Source organism: Eulemur rufifrons, chromosome 2, assembly GCF_041146395.1.
Source record: "Eulemur rufifrons isolate Redbay chromosome 2, OSU_ERuf_1, whole genome shotgun sequence".
Classification (NCBI taxonomy): Eukaryota; Metazoa; Chordata; class Mammalia; order Primates; family Lemuridae; genus Eulemur; species Eulemur rufifrons.
The window spans coordinates 68,875,114-68,900,358 of NC_090984.1; the positions used below are offsets into that span (position 1 = coordinate 68,875,114).

General features: G+C 38.3%; 1 protein-coding gene across 8 annotated transcripts in view; it reads left to right on the plus strand.

Annotated features, from left to right (window-relative positions):
- The window catches only part of NPAS3 (neuronal PAS domain protein 3), an 831,381-nt gene that overhangs the window by 680,433 nt on the left and 125,703 nt on the right, over positions 1-25,245 (plus strand). For all 8 annotated transcript variants that reach the window (XM_069464104.1, XM_069464135.1, XM_069464097.1 and 5 more), the window contains one exon: positions 24,764-24,938. In XM_069464104.1, coding sequence (XP_069320205.1) covers positions 24,764-24,938 — 175 coding nt within the window. The remainder of the gene's footprint in view (positions 1-24,763; positions 24,939-25,245) is intronic.

The window sequence follows — 25,245 nt, forward strand, 5'->3', positions numbered from 1 at the left end:
TACACTAAAAATTTCACCCTCTGACTCAGCATCACTTCCGTATTTCACAACGTCAAGGATGCCTGAGAGTTGTGGCTTCGGTAGTAGCCGGACTCAGAGCTCAGGGGTGAGCTCAGTCCTGAAGCCTAAAGTCTCCCCTCTCCATCCCATGTTGTATCTTGCATGTTCCACTATATAGTTGGTTTTAGCTGCTTTTTCTTTCCATTGACCTTTCTTTAAAAAATTGTACAACTCATGTATTCAGATAAACATGTATTAAACCTATAGGTACATATTCACTCAAATGACAATCCATTGTATAAAACATTTTGCTAACTCTTTTAAAATTACCTTCAAAAATAATTTCTCGGCTTCCTAAGAAAGATAGATTCATTAATTTATAGTCACTGAACACTCTTTCTTGGTGATAACCTAGTTAACCTCCCCTGCCATCCTTTTGTCTCTCTCACCCCTCTCAGTTTGATTTTGCCCCCAGGTTACAAGAAAGGCTTAGAACTGTAGAGTAGAGAAGGGAACAGACCCAGACTAGCAGCCTGTGGGACCCTTTTGCTGAACCCACCAGGAAGCAAAGTTACTGAGGTAAATTTATCCGAGGGCTGCCTGCCAACTATAGGAACTGAAGCTGATATCATGGGCGTGACCGGCTTTGTGTTGTGAATGTAAATCATTGCAGTTTAAGTTGCTACAAGCAGATTTTGGGTCCATGGAAGACTTACATCCAAAGAATACACCTGCATACACAAAAAAGTATACAGTCTTCCGACTGTGTGGCTTTTTGAAAATTACTTCTGCATGTATTATTTTATATTTCTAACCTATTTAATCTTTTAAAACATTTTTTCACAGAAAACCTATTAATATTAAACTTCTAGAAAGGAAAGCCTTATGGAAATCTCATAAACAGTAAATAAAAATCATCTTTGAAGGCCCAATTGATAGAATTCTAATCATATGTTTTGTCCTTGCTAATTAAGTGCCACAGTTGGGCTTACGGGGGCGGCACGGAGTGGAAGTGGGTTAGCACAGAGTTGAGCACGTCCCAGCACCGGTGTTCAGCCAGGCTCAGGGGGAAGTGAGGCCCTCACACCACACCATGGGCGTGGGAAGACAGGGAGCCTGCTTTCCTCCACAGCAGTCGTTTGGCCAAATCATAGTCCTCATAGTCCATCACCGTCAATGAGGATCCCAGAATTTCACTTGCCACTGCATTGCCTCTGCTCTAAATTTGTTCTGCTGTGTCAATACTGCACTGGTGCTATGGAGTGTGGCCTGGGGCTGCCCCCAGAATTCTAGTAAACAGTAGGTCACTGTGAGTGCTCTGCCTTACAGTGTCCCTCTGTTGAGGAACTCATCCTGTAAGAGTATGCCAGTTCCCAAGAACTTAACCTTGGAAGGTGAAGGGAAGCACCTTACACAGGTAATAACTCAAATTGGACACCCCTCTAACCAAAATTGGTTTTGCTTTGTTTCATTCTTCAAAAGAACACACAATGGCCTGTAGGTTATGTATTCATTCAGAGGTTAATCCCACTGTATAAAACATCTTGCTTGTCTCAAAGGAATACCCCAAAATGGCATCTCTTGCCGTGTGCCTCCTGTCCTAGATGAAGTGGACAATTAACACCTGTGCAAAACAAACCCATGTTCTCAATCACTCGTGTATAAGGCTATTTAACCAAAACATGGCACTTAAAGCAGCTGGCCAGATGTCCTCACCTCAGAAAAATGGTTTCACCCTGCCAGCTAACGGAACTAGTTCAAGAGAAATGACATTGCAAACCAGCAGAGTTGTGCCATCAAGGGTTGCACAGGGCTGAAAACCCTTCATAATCTGATGTAATGTATCTGGGAGGCCCACAGTGTGGTGCTGTAGCAGAGGTATAAAAGATGTCATTCCCATCACAGGTAACAATATAGACATGTACATACTGTTATTTTTATCCTAGATTTTGGTCAAAGGATTGTTTTCTATACTCCATTGAAAGTTGGTTATTACATCAAACATATACTTTGAAGCTTATTTTTTTAGTCCCTAAGAAAAGCTTCATGAAGTAGAAGAATAAAGCTGAATTTTAATAATTATGTAGTAAGCAATAAGAAGAAGGATAGGGAAAACATACTGATGTCAATGATTACGAAGTAAACAGTAAGAAGAAAGGCCAAAAATGGGGAGTGGGGCTGGGGAGGGGGAGAAGATATGGAAGAAAACAAAGGAACTGATGAAGAGAGCATCAAGTACAATAATAGAAATCATGACGTGTTTGAGGTGGGTTGATTGCAGAGAGAGAAACCAAGTTTGAGTAGGTTGGTTGTAGTGTGGAGGCAGGAAGGACCAAGGAAGAGGGTTTTACAGGATAAATTTTCTGACAAAGCTCAAGCCACCCAACCAATACCTTTTAGACTTTAATGGGAGAAGAATATTCTGGGATACTTGGTTAAAATGCAGATTCCCTGGCCCCATCCCAAGACAGTCTGATGTAGTGTTATAGATGGGACCAGAGATATGTATTTTTAAGAAGACCAGGTGATTCTGCATTTTGAACAGACACAGGTAATACTCGGACGTCACTTTGAGAAAACTGCAAAGAACACAGAGAAAGTCTTACACATAGCAACAGCAGCAACTTATTAGAAGAGAACGGAGGTTTCTTGTCAGTAAGGAACATGCTGCGTTAATCCAACCCGGAAAGTTGACACTGAGTCACAGCTGCACAGACAGAGGGGATGTTAGAGATGCTGCAGGGATGGTAGGGCAAGATAGCACATATTTCTTAAATCTGTTTCCTGGATGTAAATGAGCCTTTACCCTTTGCAGATACAGATACCCCTCACCCCAATTGAGGGGAAAAAAAAAAACCCTAAAGAAACCTATGAAAATAATTAAGCATGATAATTCTGGATTATCCTTAATTAGAGAGAGGCTCTGGTGAGCTCTGAGCTTTGGAGGGTCATCATACATTTGTTACAAGTGATCTGTCACTATTCCACGTGCACATTATTCATCACTTCACCTCTGATCTTCGCCTCCTCTGAGCACAGCCCTCTGTAAGGCCCCTGCACTTAGGCTGCAGAATAAAAGAAATCCCCTCACACCACTCCTGCTGCCACTACTAGATGACATGTCTCTTCCAGGGGGATTTAAGATGGAGAAAATCTTTTCCTTTCTTTCCTTCATTCTATTCTGGCTCGTTGGTACCAAGCCTCTGCCTCTGCCGAGAGCACCAGCTTATCCCACCCGGTGAGCCTTTGAAAGGATTTGGGTCCTTGTTGGTGCAGGAGCAGGACCCAGGCCAGAACCAACAGACTGTAAGGCAACTCCTCTTCTAGGCCCAAGGATTCCAGACAGGTGGAACAAGAAGAGAGAAGGTCAGGAAGGCTTGGAAAGAAAAGAAAAAGCCAGATCAAACACAGAGGAAGGGAGCCTGACAAAGACTATGGTCATCCCCTCTTCTGTTAAGAAAGACAGGCCTGCAGCCATCTCCCTGCCTCTGTTCACCAGGCCTGTGCAACAGTCATCACACTTCGCCCCGTGAAGCCTGTTTCCTCCCGCTTCAGCCCCACTCAGGGCCGTGTTCCTTTCTCCCCACGCAGCACTGCATTCTGCCCTTGTGTGGATCAGTTAGCTCCAGGTCCCCTTCCCCGTTAGGGCGCAGAGATCTCTCTTCACTCTGGTACCCACACGGGACGCGGCCATAAACAGACTAGATGGGCAATAAGTACTTACTGAATCCAAAGGTAAATTATTCTTTTCTCCCTGGATCCGGTTCTTTCCTCAAGTTGTAAAGTTTTATATTAAGTAAGTCTCTAAAGACTGTCTTTTAGATGAGGGAAATTGAAATGTACTTTAAGTAAGCACCATCTCAATTAATATAACAGAATTAGAATACAAATGCTGTCCAGAAATGAGCATGGCTGTGAGGTCAGCCCCAGGTCTGTTGTCCAGCTCTGCCATTTCCTCCCCAGCGAAGGTACGAGCATTGTGCCTCTTCTACCTCTCTTGCCTCGTTTGTGCATTAAGAATGATACCCTCTTCTTGTAAGGTCATGCTGAGGATTAGATGAGAAAACTGATACAAATGTTCAACAAATGCTAGTTTGGTTTGTTCCCTTACCTTTTAATTTTGGAGTAAGCTGCTTTTGGTGGTTTATTTTATTTTCCTGGGTTTTAAAATAACATTTGTATAGTCAGCAAAAATACTAATTAGCTAGCACCCAGTGATTCCATTAATAACATTAATAACATGTTATTTAAAAGTTTTAAAATGATAAGGCTTATCATAGTAGCCTGCTACCCATATACCCGGCCATGAGGCAGCCTTGCCGTGTTGCATTTGTTTCATTTTGAACTGTTGATTAATCATCAACTCAGATTTTTGACAAATATGGTTAAAAATGAAAAGCTATTCTTTGGAGAGATTCATGCTACTTATATTTGTATTTAATTTGTAAGGAAAATTTATGCATAAACATGAAATGTATATTTCTCAGTAAATATAGTCACTATGAGTATTTGTATATATTCTCATAAAATTATCTTAGCATCCTTATATTTTGTTGTAATGGGTTTCAAGGACTTCTCTTTGCTCTAAATAGGAATATTTACTGATCAAGAGCTTGCTGTTGCATTTTCCTCTGCTGTAACCTGAGGAAACAGCACCTTTTCACCTTTGAAACTGGTGTTTCCATATTACTCATGCCAGTCTTTTCTCACTAATTTTATGATTATAATGAGGCAGTGGTGCACTAGTTAGCACAGATGACCTTCTAATTGAAAGACTGTAAATTCAATCTCCATCGCTGGGCACTGACAGAAATTTAAATAAATATAGCTCCTAAAACCCTTGTGATGAGCTGGCCTACTGACCAGGGGCTAGCAGAGCCCAAGTCATATGTCACAGGGGACCGCCAGCAACTTCTGGGTGTTAAGCACAGCAGTCATTAGAAACAGGTTGTCCTCACAAAGCAAAGTGAGATGAGGGACTTTTCCCTGGCTTTGATTCAGGCACATGCCTCTATTTTTTGTAACATAGGCCAAGTTGCTTTTTTATCAAAATTCTTCCTAAAACTAGAGTCTGAACACAAGGGGAAGTCCATTCTCAAATTGGACGTAAGCGGACAAGAAGAGCCTTATCTACCAGGCCACCTTTGGTCCACTGCCGTTTATAGATTTAGATGCAATAAGCTGCCCAGGGCTGTGTTGACATCATCCCCTCACTTGCTGTATTCACCCCCATTTTTCACCCCCATGACCTTGGACAGCAATCCAATTCAGGTTTCCAGAATGAACTGCCCTGAGGATCAAGATGGGTGTGGAAAGCTGTTTTAATGGTCAGTCTGAGGAAGGAATCTATGGAGCTGTAATGCTGGCAACATTTGTACCAAATAATTGAGTACTTGCCCTTGATGTATTTTTGACCTTCCATTTTGCCTTTAACATTGTGACTTGTACGTGTGTCTCTCTTCTTGTGAGCTACCTTGAATCTCTTTTGGAAGCAAGTTGCATATAATTTTTTTTAACTAACTAACATCTTTAACATAGGTTCCTGGACCGTGAAACCTACCTAAAAAAAGGCCCCACATTGCTGACAATGTCTTAAAGCTGGTTATTGGGTTGTCAGTATGGTGCCTCTTTATCCTGAATATATCATACAAACACAATGGAAATTTCCCATTGCCTTTAAAGTTTTGCATTCTGTATATTTGGTTGTTAGACAAATAGAGCAAGCTTTGCCGACTTCATTTTCATTCTTGGCAGCATGTTTTTATCATAAGGCAGATAGTCATTAATTTACAGAATCAACGCTGGGAACAGCTTTTGTGATCTCATATTAAATTTTCCCCTGAATCCGCCCCTTGGCAAAAATTACTCACATCGTTAAAAAATATTTAATTAGGCTGTAGTTTATACCCAGCTCACTGGGGAAATGTTGGAATTAATATGATTTGCATGAATTCTGTTTCTCTTTTTCTGTCAGAGATTAGTTTTGAATTCAGTTCAGAGGGTCGTTGACACTGCCAAGGACTCACAATCGTGAAGGTCAAACAGGTAGCAAATACTTCCCCTGGGTAGGTTCCCTGAAAAGACAGCTCAAAATTGCTTTTAATTATGGGTTACCTGAAAGGCCACTTGCTGTTTTTATTTTTCCACAGATCCCTGAAACACTGCATGATTGGAAGTTTTAGGTAAACCATTTTATTCTCAACTAAAACAGGCTGGTTATTGTGTAGAAATAGAAGTGCCTAGCTGTGTGGTACCCAGATAATTTTCCTAGCAGCTCACCAATTCCTGCTGGTTGTTCATAAAGGAGAAAAGTCTCTCCCCTGTGTACTGGGATGGAGACACTGGATAAAGGTAGTCTTGTGAGACAGCCAGTAGTGAGTAAATTTTCTACATAGGAATGCATCCGCTTGGTTAATTATCTTTCAAAAGATAAGATCCAATGTTTAGTTATGCATTTTCTTGTTTATTCTTCCATGGGTTAGGAAGAAAAAAAAAAAAAAAAACCTTAGGGAATCCACAATCCTATGCCATTTTTTTCAAAAGAAAATTTAATGGAATATTTAATTAATAATCTAATCAATCAATTAATCTCAGTTACATAAGTGTTGAAATCTAATTCTTTTTCACAGCTATATCAATAAAAGAAGTGAAATGGCTGCCCACTTATCAGGATAATAGGAAACCATTACAGACACAAAGAAAAATTGAAATTGTATTAATTCTGCTATACTGGCCCCGATTTGCCAGTGTTAACGAAGTCTTTGCATTTTAGACAAATTCCAGTTCACCTGCTGGAACCACCAGGTATACCTTTTATGTCATAACCTTTCCTAATGGTGAAAAAAAGTGGTGGTTATGTTTTAAAAAAGTATTATTCCCAAACATTTAGGCTTTGCAGCTCTGAGTAAAAGCATATTCCACATAATAAAGAGGCATTTAAACTCTTTAGACATTACCTCTATCTTTACTGCTGAGTTTTAAGTTTAAAAAATATAAACCATCTTCCCTTAAAGTATGAGCAGACTGCACTATGCTGCTCACTGGCCAACTGTTGATGAATAAATATGTAGATCCCTAATGATTTATATGGGGCTTCTTTCAGCACTGGAAAGATGGGAGTCAATTTGACCCTCACTTTGAAAAATCGTAAGTCAAGTCACTCACAGGGAATGGATACCAAGTGTATCTACTGCAATAATAGCCTTATTTGATAACAATGCTAATGAAGATCACCACATGTTCCAGATTATTCCAAAGCATTCTAAATTAGAAGAAACTTAAAATGGAAGAAGAGAAGATGACTAGAACTTTCTGAGTACATATGCTCTGTTGGACACTGCTGTAGGTGACTTATACACAGTTTCATTTGGTCTTCAAAACCACCCTGCAAGATAGATGTAATTACCTTCATTGTATAGATGAGAAAGATGAAATTCAAAGAGGCAGAGTAAATAGATCATCTTTTTAATTCAGCCCCTTCCTTTCAAACGTGAACCTAAAGGGGATAATTCTCTGGGTTAAAGACAAGAACCCAGTTATCCTAGCTACCTGCATAGTGCTCAGATATGTGTCTGAATTTTCCCAGATATATCCAGAGACCGGCTCAGGCTAAAACAAGTATTAAATTAAAAAATAACATAGCTTTTTTTGTATACCTTTGGTAGTTCATTTTGGTGGGGTTTTTTTTTTTGTTTTTTTAACAGCAAGTCAGTTTAACTCTTTTGCTTTCGCCAGTTAAATCCAAGCATGTATGTGGCTTTGTGAAATCTTTTAAACAACAGGGTAACGTATATCCAGCCAACTGGTAGCAGGCAATTCATGTAAACACTTAATAGCACATTTGCAATATTCTTGTCTGAATATATGAAAACCACAATACATGACTCAATAGAATGCATGAAAGAGAGCAGTGTTTATATTACTAGAAATTTTACAAATGCACATAGGACTAGGGACATTAACTCAGCCTCAGAAAAGGATGCAAATGACTTGGGAAACCAGAAGAATCCTTTTCCATTTAGTTTTTTGCTTTGTTGTTTGCTTTTGCTTTTTTCCTGTAGCAGCCTTTTTTTGAAGAGCACAAAGCTGCAAGGACTCCCTATGTAAGACTCCTCGCAGCTCTCCAAGCTAGCAAGTCTCAATATTTCATCCCATAGTCTCAAAAAAACACAAAGTTGGGTAAAAGTCATGTACTTTGCATCCAGTTCTCTATCTATTCGCAAAGAAACATCACATCCTCTTTTCCTTCACTCCGAGCAGAAGTAAATTATGATAACAGCTCCTGAGCCTATAGTCTAAATAAATGCATTCTGAGGCCACCAGTTTTCTCACTTGGTGGTTCTGTCCCATTTCCATCTGCCTGCCTGGTCTCTGTTCATACTGTTGTGCTAATGAAGCAACAAAAATAAGCTTAGTATCACATTCCGGCTGTTTAATCAGACTTCTCACAGGGCTGTTTAATCAGACTTCTCACAACTAGATGTACTTTGAAAGGATTGTGGTTGAGATACACTGAAAACATGAGATTAGCAGTTTGGGGTATTTTTTAATGATCGGCAAAATTAAGTATTGTGCTAACAGTATGGCATATATTAGTTTCTCTTATCAATTCTGATTCAGGGCAAAAGAGTACACATGGGTAATAATTGTTGTTAATATTATTATTACAGCTGTTAATATCATTATTACATTTACTAACTGCCTACTATATGCTAGTCAGTTACTCATTTCATTTATTTCTCTCAACAACCCAATAATAAGTTGTAAAAATCCTCATTTTCCAGATGAGGAAATGGAGGCTTACAAAGGTTAAATAACCTCTTCAGGGTCACACAGTTAGAAACTGGCAAAGCTGGAATTCAGACTCTGGCCTTTCTGACTCCAAAGCCAAAATGCAACCCTGCCTCCAATCAAAGCAGTGTCTCAAGTAAAGAAGATAAATGGGATGTGAGGGAGACTGATTTCTTTATTTTTCTACTGAAATTATATAGATTTAAGGTGTACAGCATGCTCTTTTAATACATATTCATAGTAAAATGATTATTCCAGCCAAGCTAATGAACATAATTCTTCACAGTGACTATTTTTTTTGGTGTGTGAACACTTGAGATCTATTCTCTTTGCAAACTTTAAATATACAATACAGTATTCTTAACTATAGTCCCCATGCTATTTCCTATTTCAAGTATTCCCCTTATCCAAAGGAAATGAAATCAGTATATTAAAGAGATATCTGCCCTTACATGTTCATTGCATTATTATTCACAATAGCCAAGATACAGAATAAACCTAAGTGTTCCTCAATGGATGAATGTGTGTGATCGTGTGTGTGTGTGTATATATATAAAATATACATATATATGCACATACATATACAAATGCAATGGAATAGTATTCACCCCTAAAAAAGGAGAGCCTGCCATTTGCAACAACATAGATGAACCTGGAGGGCATTACGCTAAGTGAAATACACCAGACACAAAAAGAAAATCATTGCATGATCTCACTCATATGTGGAATCTAAAAAAGTCAAATACATAGAAACAGACTGACTTCTAGCCCTGATTGTACAACTAATTCAGCTGTGAGATTGTGGCAAGCCCCCTAAGTTCTAGATCTTTAGCCTGATATAACAAGCCAGGGTCCCATCAAGGACAGAGGCATCATACAAGAAATCCTTTTGAGATCATCAGTTTAATCAAACCAAATATTTATTGAACACAGTTCTAGGTGTCTTGGGATCCATAAAGAAGAATAAGATATCATCCCAGACATAAAGAAGCCTGAATTCTAGAAAAAGGGTTTATAGAAGTATACATTTAGCTAAGTAGAGAAATCAAGTTCCTGCAATAAGTCATTTCCTCTACAAGTATGATATTTTTGAAACTGGAGAGAAAAGGAGATGAAAATTTGTTAGAGAACATTTTTCTACAGCATACATTAAATTGTTTTAAGAAAGAGAGGGGGACAGGAAGAGGGAGTCAGGATCTGTTTCAACTTTCTCCACATTACTACCTCCCTAGACCCACTTCCTGGTGACTCAACACTGTTCTGGCTGCTTTTGACAAGAAGAGTCCCCAAGGATTTATTTTTCACATAAAATTGTTCAAATATGCAAGCATTACTTATGCACATTATGTAAGAAAGATAATAGTGTTACCCTTGCAGTGGGGATGGCGTGCATCTCAGTGATAACATCTTGTTCCAGATAAGGAATATCAAATTGTCTGTAGGAGGTGATAAAAATGCTGACTCTTCCAACCAAATATTGCCTCTTACTCTAAGTGCACATTCTTTAAAGCGCCAACAAATGTTAGGTATCAATTTTCTGAGATGCCAACCACTCTCTTTCACAACTCAGGCTGAAAAGGCAGTGAGCATTGTGTGGGCCCCTCTGCTGCAGTTTCTTTTAGCTTTGAAGCTTCTACTCTTATATAAGTAGACATTGTATAAATTCAGGAGAATTGTTTGTGTGCTTAGAACATTTTATAGGTGTTTTCTAATTTATTCTCCATCATCATCACAGGAAGCAGGGATTGTTTCTTCAAGGTAACAAGTTAAAACTGGAGAGACTAAAAAAGTACAGTGACTTACCCACCCTCATACCAAGAATCAGTGGCGAAGATGGGGTAGGGGAGGAAGAAAAACAGACTTTTGCTTTCCAGGCTAATGCTGAAGCCAGTAGTTTATGTTGTGCCTATTTACATTAATAATGTCACCTTAACATAGTTAGTCCTTCTGTTTCTGTCCTTTTGTTTTGAAAATCTTGTCTTTCAAGCTAAACCTTTTGGAATGACCAAAAAAATAAAATAATACATGCCAATATAGAGCTGCCTTAGTTGGAAAGTGATAGGGAGGCCCCCAGAGGTAGCCCAGGGACTCCTTAACCTGGAGCCCATAGGTAAGCTCAGAGAATCTGTGCATTACCTCAAATTATCTACAGTAACAGGGAGAATTTGGAGAAAGAAACCTTACTCTTCATCAGAGATGCAAAAGATCCATGATACCTTTGAATCTAGGGCAGCTGTCTTTTTGGCCCAACATGAGACCCATCTTCATCCTCCACTTGATTCAGAAGCATATGCAATAAACTAAGTTCAAATGGTTTTTCTGAGTTTCAGTTCCTAATGGCTATGCCATACTTTTGCTTCTAAGTCCCAGGAGTTCACATTCAGTAGCCCACGCATGGCCCTCTGTTCATGTAATGAGTGGGTAAGCCTAATGCGTAAGCTACCATGTTACTCTGGAACCTCAAACAGTTAGCAGACTCTCCTGAATCAGCTCATTTCTCAGTAAAACCTTAATGCCATTTATTCATTTATTTGCTCATTCATTCATTTGATTAATAGATGGAACATTGACTAAGCACCAGGGTATGCAGTAGTGAATTAGACAGATATGGCTTCTGCCCTTAAAAAGCTTATAGTCCAGGGAATGGATATGCAGTTACACTTACTACTGACTCGCTGTATGCCAGACTTGCTTTGTTTGGCACACTGTATGTATTACCTCAGTTAATTTTGACAACAGGAAGGTAGGCACCATTATCATCTTTATAATTGAGGAAATAGTAGAGTAACTTGGCCTAGTTGGGTAATGGTTTCTATCCCAGGCCATTTGCCCCTAGTGCCCATGTTCATTACTGATAGTCTCTAGTAGGAGCATGTAAAATCTCCTGGATCATAACTCATTTTGTCTGTACAATCAGCCATAAAACTGGACCTGGCTATCCCAAATACCCAACCAAATGTTCTAGTGAAAGAAACATACCTTGTCTGTTTGGCTATCCTGGGAGGTGCCTTTTTAAATGTTCAGCAGACAGAGCAAGAACTCATCATGAGTCTCAAATATGGGATTTAATTTCTAAATGGCACAATTAAAATTAGAACAAGAGGCTTAATAATTGTGGACAGTCAGCCAAAGCCATTAGATAGTATGGAAGGGCTGGCTGTCAATTCTACTAATAGGTTACCAGAAAATTTACCTTCAACAATCTCTATTTCATTTAAGGAAGCAAAAAAAAAAAAAAAAAAGTAGCATTAGAGTGATAATGACTCAGTGACTTGAAATTGGGATTATGTAGCTTTGTTTTGTGTCTGTGTTTATTTAGGGCTGTTGAGGCAATAAAATACATGTTAAGAAAATCAAAAAGATGGCCAATGGTAAAACAAAAAGAATCCCTAGCTACAAAGGACCCAAGTGGACTTCACTGAAATGAACTCCCCTGAGCATCTTGCAAGGGGATATGCAGTCACCCTATCTCCTCCCAAGGAGAAGTAAAGTATGTGCAAATTACAAGAGGAATAGACTTTTCAGCCTAGATTCTAGGAGGAAAAAATGTTAAAGTAAAAAGGGATAAATAAGTATCTGGGTGCTAATAAAAATGGACAGAGTTTGCCCATTGCTTCTGTTATGTCAAATGCGTGAGCTAAAAAAACATCATGTTCTCTGCTGAAGTCCTTGATCCTCATTATAGAGAATGGATATGACCTAATAGTCTCTAGCAACTAAGTCTGCCAAGTCCAAGCCATTTCCATCAGTTCATTTTCCAGCTTTTATTTCCATAACTCATTTCTACACACTGAAACTGAGTCTAACACTAAACACTGATACTTCCACATTCTTTTATGGATAAAGGATGAGCTGCATTTGAGTCTTCACAAAAGTTGCCCACGGATCCTTTAGCCATCCTTGTTTTGATTTTGTTTTGTGTTTCCATATTCCTCTTGGTGTGTACAGCATGAAAAGTTCCATTTGCAAAAGGGTTTAATCAACAGTAAATGTTTTGAATCAGATTAAAAACACAAATAATTTAAGAACTATGTATTTATTCTGTCCTGCTAGGTGAAGTCATTTTATCCTATTTTGAAGGGCAATGCAAAGCCACAGAGACTCTAATGAATTCCTTGCAACAGGCAGGTACATTGATGGTTAATAGCGATGATTGTTTGTCTTAAAAGATCCTGGGTTCTTCCTCAGAATTCTCCTCTTGACACATCAAAAATAGGAAATCATCTATGAGACTGTTTTATTTGTCTGTGTTTTGGGGATGGCACATTTACATATTCTCGAAGGCAATCAATATAAGCAAGCCCAGGTCTTCCAAGAGTCCTTAATTATACATCTAAGAATGCATATGTATTCACATGTAATTCTTGAGTTTCTGCAGTGTTCTCCCCACACTTTTTAGCTGATGACATGTGTTAAGACTCTTTGAAAGCAAAGAGGAAAATCAAGAGTGTAACAGGAAAATGCACAACGAGTTGTTAAATGTGATGGCAAAATAAAAAAAAAATTTAAAAAGCTTCAGTCAGTATGATCAGTAAAAGAAAAAAAAAAAAAGACAGCCGGCAAACTGTCTATCATGTGATGAAATTTGACAGTAGGGATTATGGCTTTGATGGACCAGAACAGCTAATAGAAGAAGCTGACATTTTTGAAACCCTGCTAATTAAGGGTTCCTTCCTTAATATTAAAATAAAGTCTTTGTCTGGGTTTTATGGTTGGAGAATCAGGTGTTTTCATTAATATATGCCAGTCAGTCTTAATAAGCTTGGAGGGCAGAGGAAGTTATTATTGAGTGACCTTCTACAAAATAAGCATGTTGCTAAGGGCTCTAACCCTGCCCCGTTCAGACTGATGAATCTCATTTCCAATGCAAAAGCTTCACAAGAAATCCAAGTATTCTCTGTGCAATCACAGAAAATAATCCTTGTGTCTCTTGTAATGTCCAGAATTGCCACTTACTACACTACTACTGTACAATGAATATTACAATACATATTATTTTTCTACCACAATTGTCTACATTTCTGAATTGCCCAGAATAGGAAAACTTATTGTGAAGACACTTGTATTGAAAAGTCAGCTCATTTTAATACTTTTCAAATAGTCATCTACTCTGTTCATGAATTATAATGCTCAGAATACATCTGACAATACTGGCTTTGAAAAGGAGATATGTCTATATTATTACATATTCATTTTCAAATAGATTTCAAACAGATTTTAAACCATTCATTGAAATTCATTGAAATGATAAATTCACAGTTGGATTTTGATTGACTCTTAATCCAATTTTACTTTTGATAAGTTTTCACCCCTCTCTTCTCACCCACTCCCAACCTTTCTCAACCAATGTATTTTTTGCTCTCCTATTGGTTTTTAAAGCAAAACTGAAGGGGTATGATAAAACTTAAAGGTTTTGATAACTGCATGCAAAGCTTGTCAAAACAAACTGGTAAATTTAATTAAAATCAGTAAAGCATCACACTATAGGTGATTTACCTGGCTAATTTCCAATTTACCAGTGTTCTCTTATGCAAGCAGTGATTATGGTAGCCAGCTGTTGGTTCCCTACTTGGAGCAAAACTTTGAAAAAGTCTTTCCATTACTGAGCCATACCACCATCTCTAGATGACATGGAAGTATGCAAACAGATGAGGTACTTGGTGTTAGGATTATAGATCATACACCTTGAGGTTTGGGGGTTGCTCTGCTAAAAGAATATTATGGAGGTACATCCTCATTTTCAGTTCTTTCTGCCCAACCTAGGAAGAGAAGTTGGGTTGTACCACTGTTACTGGATGCATGCTCAGGTAAAAAGACAATGTTTGGAGAAGGAAGAAGCTAGACTAAAAATTCCAAAGTGTAGCATGGATTTTGTGTCCACCCATGGGAGAAAAAAGTCATCCGTAATAAGCTGACTCCATTTGAATGTGTCAGATATAGGACAAAATGAGATTGGAATCTTGGATCCAGAGCTTAAATGTATAGGACAAGGGTTCAAAATGTGGCAGTTATTTAGGCATAGGTCTGGGTCTGTACCTGTCTTTGAGCTACAGACTTGAGAAGAAAAATGAGATGTGATATTTCCTATAAATGATTACTTGGGCCTGTTCTTCAATATTTTAAAAAGGGATGAGTTCTAGTATTTAATAGTACAGTAGGATAATTATAGTTAATAATTTATTGCATATTTCCAAATAGCTAGAAGTAATGTTCTCAACACAAAGAAAAAATAAATGTTTCAGGTGCTAGATGTCCCAATCACCCTGATTTCATCATTATACATTATATACATGTATCAAAATATCTCACGGACCCCAAAAATATATACAACTATGATATATTAATTAAAAGAGGGGGATAAAAAGCTAGTGAACACTAGCATAGACCTATCTTCTTAGGGTCAAAATCATTCACTTTGTGTTTATTGAGCCTCTGCTAATGCTTTCCAATGTTTTCGGCTTAATCCAACAACAGTGTACTACACCAGCCCTGCCCTTGTAAGTTCCAGTACAGTTAGACTGCCACTGTGTCTTGGGTTGTTCAGGTTTTTTTACCCTAGCCACCTGTCCTTTCTCATTCTCTTCTCTGTGAGGAGCCAGAATGGGAGTTGCTGTCACAGATTCTTTTGGTTCATAACCACCTCAGCACACATTGTGCTACTCAAAGTGTGGACCAGCAGTTCCAGCATCACTCAGGAGCTTCCTAAAAATGCAGAATATTGGGCCCCGCCCTAGATCTGTGGAGCCAGAATCTCTGGGAGCCCATGACTCTTCATTTTAAGGAAATCCTCAAGGGATCTGGAGGAATTTGAGGCAGTGATCTACAACGCTCATGTTACATCTTAATCATATGCTACACTGTGCTGTCATATATTTTTGTTATATCATTATTTGACTTTAAACTCCTTGGGGACAGGTGCTGAGTTTCAATGTTTCTTTTTATTCCCATAATCCCAAATACAACATCTTGCAGAGAGCAGATGATCGATAAGTATTTAATTGACAGATTGATTCAATCTACTAGTTCACTCCTTTTATTCTAAAGATATTCCTCTATTGCTATTATGTTTTATTCTCTTGTACCTCTTCCCTTTCATGTCATCTTCATGGTATTCTAATACTTCATGTTCTTCTACTCCAGAGATTCTTGGTTCTAGAGCATCACTGTCCACTAGAAACATATTGCAAACCACATGTATAATTTTAATTTTCCAAGTAGCCACATTTGAAAAAGTAAAAACAACCAAGTGAGATTAATTAATATTTTTGTTCAATTTCACATATCTAAAAATATTATTTCAACATGTAATCAATATAAATTACAAGATGGTTTGCATTCTTTTTATTTTTATACTAAGTCTTTAAAACCTAGTGTTCTTTTATACTTAGAGTAGCCACATTCCAAGTGCTCAGTAGCCACACTTGCCTCTAGAGAATATTCATGCATCAACAGCAGGGGAGTCTAAAACCCCTGAAATGTAATGCCAACTTATATATGTGTGATTAGAGCATTTTTCTGGTGAGACAGAACGTAGAATTTATCAGGTTCTCACAAGGGTTTGTTCCCCCACCACCCTATTCCTCCTGCAATATCTTCAGGAATACAAGTACTGCTTTACTTTTAACCTCTGGAATGACTCTTTTCTCCCATTTTTTGCTACTTGCCAGTTCTATTTAAATTCTCTATTGTAACAAGAATAACTCAGTCTGTTACTAAACAGTTGTGAATTTAACTTACTCCTTTAAAATGGCATCTAGAAAGTGCTCAGATTATTGATTTGCTTCATAGAAAATAACCTCAAACACTACCACAGTTAGTAGTTCCAATAGCCAAAATAAAATAGCAGTGTATTAGGCCTTTTTCTTAGAGTAATTCACTCAAAATAAATTACACACCATGGCCATAGTACCCATGCAGCATTCAGGAGGTTCCTAAGATTTGCTTAAATATATCAACAGAGAAGATTCTAGAAGGGTTAGTAGTTGATCATGACATATGGAGAATTTTATTCCTCCTTGTTATCTTCATTGGATTAACTCCCAAATTAATTACTTGACATGAGCTAACTTCCCAATTTCTAAATTGGGGAGTTTTACAGTGTCTAAAATATTTTAATACTAATAGTAATTTTAATAATGGTTTTCTTGGATGAGATATTTTAAGACCCCCTCATAGCGACATGGAGAAGGAGGGCCAGTTGTTTCGAATACAGCAGCTATGGCATTGACAGAATGTGCCAACCTGAGAAACCAAGATGTCAGTGAAGCAAGATCCTCCTTTTGTTTTGCCTTCCCTTAACCATAAAGATCTCTTGAGGTATGGAGACAAATCACCTTTGTTAAACCTTTCTGGTTTTGCTCTTTTTTGTTTTTCTTTCAACAGTGTCACTTAAACATTGTGACTTAACTCCTTTTTTTTTTTTTTTTTTTTTTTGAGACAGAGTCTCGCTTTGTTGCCCGGGCTAGAGTGAGTGCCGTGGCGTCAGCCCAGCTCACAGCAACCTCTAACTCCTGGGCTTAAGCAATCCTACCGCCTCAACCTCCGGAGTAGCTGGGACCACAGGCATGTGCCACCATGCCCGGCTAATTTTTTCTCTATATATTTTAGTTGGCCAGATAATTTCTTTCTATTTTTTAGTAGAGACGAGGTCTCGCTCTTGCTCAGGCTGGTCTCAAACTCCTGACCTTGAGCGATCCACCGCCTCAGCCTCCCAGAGTGCTAGGATTACAGGAGTGAGCCACCGCGCCCGTCCTGTGACTTAACTCCTGACTACTATTGTTGATCCTCCATCAGAGAGAAGCCCCTTTAAAAACAATCATGAATGACTGATTGTATTATTTGTATGCATTAAGCATATCCAAGGTTTTAGTCGTATAAACCATATTATTTTACTATGACTAGAATAAAATAAAATCACCCTGTGTAACTTTTAAAACAAACGGAAAATTCATCCTCACAGTTATTATAGTTTTCCTAATCCAGTTACCTTTCTTTAAAAGGGCTGCTTAGAATCAAGGAAAGATTTCAATTTCTACCTTAACTTATCATCATTTTCTACTTTTTCTTATTCATGTAAGCCAAAGAAGCAGGAGGACAAAATTCACTGTGAGAATAATAACAATTAAACAAAAATTGAAATATATCGATACTGAAGTCTAGCTGTGTATAACATGCATCTTAATGTGTATCCAGATTTAAATGACAAATATTGAACCATGTAAAATTTGAGGGTAATGGATTAACTATGCTAATATCAAGTATTTTATGTTGATTGGTATCCTCACCACCAAGGCAATGAAGAAGCTTTGAAAGTGACATATTACTATTTGATCTTCAGAAAAGAGAGACTGAGTTCAGTTACTTTTAAGATTGTTAACATTTCTTTCTTGGCATCATTTCACTTTTTACTATGACGTAACCTCCAACGCCATCCTTTTTCCTTCCCAGAACTATAATAAATACTAAACAGTTGGCCTTTTCTGCCCTACAGACACTTTAAAGCTATAGGAACCTTGTAAAACAGGATTTTAAAATTTCTTGATTTAGTGACTTTCACAAATCCCTGGGCTCATTCCTGTGATGTAATGTCCTCTCAGTATTAAGGCATTCTCTAGGTTCTTCTTTTAGGTGGCATCTCTTAATGAAAGGAAAAGGATACCAACATATCAAAACTATTCTAAAACTGCTACTTCCATGACATGGCATGATGGAGGTACGTGAGCCAAAATTACCAGAAAAAATGAAATACAGCATATAATTTATTCCTTAAACAGAAAAAAGATGGAAGAAACCTCAAAGAGTTTGTGGATCTGTTTCATACACAGACTATTTCTATAAGTATTTTAAAATGTTCAATGGGTGTCTGAGTCTCTAGAATGACCTGACAATTCTGAATATTTAGCAATTAGTGTTGATTATTGCCTCGTCGATTCACCTACTGGGAATAATCGTCAAAAAGGCAGACATACTGTTCCAAATAACTGTGCCCATGTCTGAATCAATATCTGCAATTTGTTATTTCCTTTTTTGTCCCATTTCTCCAGTCTGCCTTTTTCTTCTCTGAGAAATAGGAGATCCTTTGGGATTACCTCCTGCCCCTTCATCAGAGCTCAGAACCGGCTATGCAGTGTCTCTTTGGGTGCTGCTGTAGCTCTCAAGTCAGGCACTCCAGGGGCCGTAAGGAAACTACATAAAAAAACAAAAAAACATACTCCACTGATTCCCACTGGAGTCAAAATGTTTATTTCTAAAGATAAAATCATCACATGAGGTGGTATCTTTTAGCTAAAATTCTTCCAAGGGAAGAATTTAATGTATCTGTAAAAAGAGAGTAGATTTGTCTTCTTGTTTGATGACACTGGAAGGATTTTTCATTCTACCTCATCGTTCTGAAACAGAACCTTTCTTTCTTCTTGTTCTACTAATTTATACACGTATTTCTGTAACAGACCCAATGCTTTCATGCGTTTTTCTTCAGATAAGTCAGCAAATACATAGAATGAGACAGAGCAGTAAAGAACATCAAGTTTCTGTCAAAACAGTTCATAAATATTCAGTGGAGTTCTGCAATATGTAGGAAGTTATGAAGATGGTATTAAGATACCAGTAAATCCAAAGAAAACCTATGCTAATCAAGCTATCATATCTTATTATATTTTATTCTCTTATCATTTTATTATCCTTCAATAATATAAATGTGACCCCCCAAAAACTACAAATCCTAACCTGCTGTGTTGAGATAGAATTTCCACCTTATCCTGGGTCAGGATTTTCTAACCAGAATATCAGAGTCTCTTGATGGATCTGAAAGCCTAACCTGGGAATTAGGTTTCCAAGCCACTTACCACCAACATAGTACTCTCTCAGGAATGACCTTCTATTCAGATATTGCTTCTAACATCCTCTATAGGAGTAGGGCCTGGCTGCAAAAAGACTCCTGAAAAAGGGCTTAAACAAAAGCACCTCCAGTCTTCTCAGAAACCTCAATGCCCTTAAATTTTTTTTTAAAAAACCAATGTCTTACAAAAGATTTAGTTAGGATATTTGACCTTAAGTGGTAGGTTTTGAATGACCTCTTTTATGAGATAAAAATCAACTTTGTTTTATTCCTAAGACTGAAGTATTTTTAAAGAAAGATCTTAAAAATAAGTTTTATGATCTTCCTTTATAGAGGTATCCTCTTAAGTTGTCCCAGTATAGAGATAACTTACAAGATCACTGCCTGCTTCTCATTTATACCAAACCCCTTCAATCAAAGAAGCACTGAATTCAATGAGTTGCACTGTTAGTACATCACTGTAGTTAAAAAGTAATGCTAACTCCAGGGGGCCAAGCAAAGGCTATTGACATGCTTGCTTGATGTATGAAAAGACAAATTAGTCCCCCATCCTATCTACCAGCAGGGTACAATGACCTGACACGGAAAACTCAACTCAAACCACTGTATAATATATTTACATTTTTTTCCAGGAAACTTCAGAGGTACCAAATCAACTGTGTCTAGTGTGCAAATTACATCCAAGCTAACAGAACGTGAAATAAATTTGAGAAGGCTGTGTGGGTTAGCCTGGATATAGGTTTTGCCAGATGGCACTAGAGGCTATGGTTTTACCTGGAGGAATCTATAGTAACCTTGGGTGGGGAAACACAGGGAGAAAAGAGTTTAAACAAAATGCTCTTTCTGAATGTGATTGATTTTTTATTACTCATTGCCTATCTGCTGTCACTGGTGCATTTCTCAGCTGTTTTGTAATACACTAGGCAATGTGAGAGTAATTTCTCTTTTAGAGTCTTTCACCTAGAGTAAAGTTGGACCGAGTGGGTGAGTTTGGAAACAATCATACTTCCTTCTCTTTCTTCTACTACAGAAACAATTCAAAGACCCATGGGTCTGTTTCTTGAGTTTAATAAACAGAACGTGGGGTTTTTTTTTTTTTATTCACCATATAAGGTGATTGAGTTTACTATAAAATGAAGAGGTTCTTACATTTGCCTTAGAATGCAATTTGCACTAATCAGAACACTCTATTAGGGGAAAACAACACTCTACCTTTCCATTATATAAATCATAATTAAGGATTGAAGATAGGACCAATAATTAATATAAAATGAAATTTCTCTAAATTTCTACCATTGGTGATTTGAAGGGATAGTTAAGAAATAATAATTTCTATGGAACTATGTTACAATTAAGATAATGAGGACATAGGGGTATGAAAGTTGGAAACTAACCAATGAAACAGAGTTTTGCCGAAGATTGAAAGCAAAATGGGTTATGAAAGATGGCCACTATTCTCTTAAAGAATTTCTTAAACTGCTCTTTCCCAGCATTTGTACAATCATGTCCTCAGTTAAATGCAAGGACTTATTGGGAATGACTATATTATGGTGCTATAATTCATTTTACAGACTAATGTTATAATAATAACACCATTAATAATGTAAAACAACTAACTTAAACTTGTCCAAGTTAAGCATAGATAAAGCAAAAATTTTTTCAGGCCTAAATATCCTTTATTCAGTCAACAAACATTTGTGATAGGCCTACTAAATATTATACAAGACACTGATTCTAGTTCTCAGTGGGCAAATGCTTGGAAGAGTTGGTAACTACAGATCTGAAAGTACCTAATTAGCATTGGACTAGAGCTGTGTTTCTTTTTCCTGCTTAAAGTTAACATGAAGTAATGTCTTATTCATCAATTGAAAACTTCTAGTCTTGGTTTTTGTAATCTATTTTGGGGCATGGGATTTAGTGGCAGGAAACGTGAGTTCTAGTCTGTCTCACCTAGTGAATCTTCATAAGAAAAATCAGACAAGAGTTTCGGGAGAAAAATGGTGGACTAAGAGTGAGACTGTTGGACTCACGGCCCTGCTTCCATCACAAAACAGCTGGGTACACTTGAAAAAGTATTTAACTTCTCAGAACTGTAGAGTTTTCACTTGTTAAATAAGAGGATATTAACGGATGGTCTTTAGATTCTCTTCCAGTTCAATCTGCTTTATGAGCAGACCCTCCCCCGACACCTATGTTGGCTTAGTATGCTTCCTTTAGGCCCAAGAGTCCAAGGGCCGACCATCCTCCTCCCAGGTGATTGACAGGCTGCCTGCCCTCAGCCTCCTCCCTTCTTAGTGCTTAATGTTCTCTCCTGACAAAAGTGAGGCTGAAGGATAGAGGAGCTCAGAGATCCCTGCTGAGCTGCTGTGGCTACAAACGATACAACCTGGGAGGTGGTAAGATGAGTCAAGCAGACTTTGAACCAAATTCTTTCTCCATCATTGGCCTTTTCCAGTATTCAGGTTCTTCTGTAAAATGGGGATGATCATACCAATTGTACCATAACAATTAAAAGATTGTTATGAGGACTAATGAAAGCAAAGTACAGAAAGTACCTGCACATAGTAGGTAACTGCTAATATTATTAGGCTCAAAGCATGTATCATCCCATGCTGATTAAACTGCTGTCCCAAAGTGAGGACACAGAGTTACACAAGGATGTACACGGCTATGTGTCATCCAGTCTTAGCCACCAAACAGCAACAAAAACAGCAGTCATTTTCAGCTGAGAGGCAGGTAGAGCAAGTCTTGTTTTCATCTCGGGGCCGCAGCCTTGTACCGTTCCCAAGGAACGGCACTGCAGCAGGTGCCAGCTGTGTGGGGTTCAATGTGAGTAGTGTCCCCAGGGTCCTGCAAAGCAGCACTGCTGCCACTTTTAGAATGGGAACTTGACAAGGTCACACAGCTGAGGAGGAAAAGGTTCTGATCTCAAAGTCAGGTTATGACTCCAAGTAGGTGGTGCTGCCATGGCCTTAACTACAGTATATACATAAGGACTATGATTGTGTCAAATTCTCAGGGGCCACCACTCCATCATATTAGGCTTCTTGATGGGGAATCCCATGAGATCACTAGAGGAGAAAGTCCTCATTCTGCCATAATAACACATTGTGACTCAATCTCGCTCTAGATGTGCCACGTTCAGGACATTATTTTGTGGGAAGGAAGTCCCTGCACATCCAAACAAATCAGGTTGTGGCAATAGTGGTCTATTCCTCCACTCTGTAAGACCAGCAGACATGAATTTCAATAATCAGCACCCCTAAAAAGCCTTTTTTATCTCCCACTTGTGTTGCCATCTTATCACAAACTGTGGTCTGTCCCAAAAGGCACATTGAAGTATTAAAAAAAAAAAAAAAAAAAAAAAAGAGTTTGAGAAAAGTGACAGAAATATTAAGTGCTACGATCGGACTCCATGCAAAATGCAAGCGACTTCTTCATATTCACTAATCTCCAAACAAAATAACCATCAAGAAATATTAAAACACACATTTTATTAGTTTCATTTAATTTCTTAATTGCTCAAAGTCAGTTTACCCATTTATTACTGTGTGAAGTGCTTAGAGGCAAGGCGCACATTAAGGGATTATTTCCATGTAATCCCCACCTCCCAGAGGGTAGGAGCTGATCACTGAATCCTGATTTACACTCTGTAACAATACCAAAAGGAAAAAACAGGGGTTGTAAGATGATACAGTCAGTAGTCGGGTAATACAGTAGGAGACTGCAATTTAATAGCAAGAGAATGTACCTCATTTTCAGTAAAAGTTACGCAAGCCTTTTTCAGGAATAGCTATTAACCAAACTGGATTTAGCCTTCTATTTTTTTAGCTATACCTCTGTTAATTGATAGATGTTGAAGATCTGTAGCCTGTTAAGATTTTAATCAAATGGTGTCTGTGAGCAGATGTGATCATTTTTCTGGGACTTGGAGTTCTGGGGATGATAATTGCCCTGAGCACCATGCTCTCTGTGACAGTTCGCCTACTGCCAGTCTTCCTTCTTGGCAGGAAAGAGTGCAGGCACTCAGGTGGAATTTGGAGGGATGCTGGAAATGACACAGGAAAGGGAAATGAGGTAAGAAGGTATTCTAGGTAACCGGTGTGACAAGATGAAGTTCTGGCAGCTTCCGTGGTACATGTTAGCTGGCCTGAGAGCATTATGCTCCAGGGAACCAGGAAAGCCATTAGTGACCTGGGAAAGAGCTTTTGCTTGTCCTGTGACTGACACATCTGTCCCTGTTGTCTGTTAGGATCATCACCACTGCTCTCAAAAGGAGATAAAAGTTAGAGCATTAAATGAGTACAGAGGTAAGGCCAATCTTTACGGCACTGAAATACAGAGCCATTTCAGGCTGAAACATTTCTGATATTTGGTATTCATTCTCTACCTTAGCATCAGCCTAATTCAAAGTACACAAAATAAAACATTTTTTTAAAAGCCTCAAGGAGATTTGTACCATGTATCTTATTAGATTGAAGACAAAATAAGCTGATACCAGCAGGAAAAAAAAATGGCTGTTTCAGACCCCAGCTGACCTCTTTTGCATGGAAAATTCTCCATATGATTACAGAGCTAATGAGTAATATTTAATGAAAACATTATGCCTTTGCATATATTCGTAACCAGCCCTTCTTACATTTAAATTTACATGGAAATAAGATGATGAGTATAAAAACACATCTTGGAAATGTGTGTGTGGTAAGGAATAAGAGTCCGCTATCTCTGGCTGTTTGTATACAAAGCCCAAATTTCTCAATAAGACGACTGTAGAATTCAGTCAATCATCTGGTTGACACCAAACATGCAAGTATTTGATGATGCATAGATAAAACAGCTGAACACAAGGCAAACTCGTCCACATTTCACAGAATGTTTTGGCTTTCTGCAAACAACAGTATATGAGAAGAAACCTGGGCTAAACAATTGCTAAATAAATACATACGAAAAAAATCTTTCTCTTTCAACTTCAAGAATCCTTAAGTATTTGAAGATGAAGGACTTAGAATGAGGATTGTTTCTGGGGCCTGAATGTATTTCCTTTTCTGCTCAGACTCTGAATCACTGTGGCGCTGAATTTAAAAATGGAAAAACCTATGACACCTTTCTCTCCCACTCTTTCTCTTCCCCCTCTAGGTGGAGCTGACAGGCAGCAGCGTCTTTGACTATGTCCACCCAGGAGACCACGTGGAGATGGCAGAACAGCTGGGCATGAAGCTCCCGCCTGGGCGGGGTCTCCTCTCACAGGGCACTGCCGAGGACGGAGCCAGCTCAGCATCTTCCTCCTCTCAGTCGGAGACCCCTGAGCCAGGTGGGAATTGCAAACCCAATGTGTGGGTTGGTGCGAAAGACCTTTGCCAAATGAGTGTGCTCAAGTTACCCATGTGAAGAGACTATAAATAGGTCTAAGGGTATTTAACAATTCCATGCAGCTTTCAGTCCCATGCAGTAATTAAATAAGGAGGAGATTTGAAAATAAGGAGACATTTTAATAAGTATAATCCAGAGATCTAATTTCAATTGAACAATACATATACAGGTACTAGTTCCTTTAGTTTCTCTTTCAAACTACTGGAGGGAAAAGCTTCCGATTTGGAACACCCTCTTTATTTTATTGT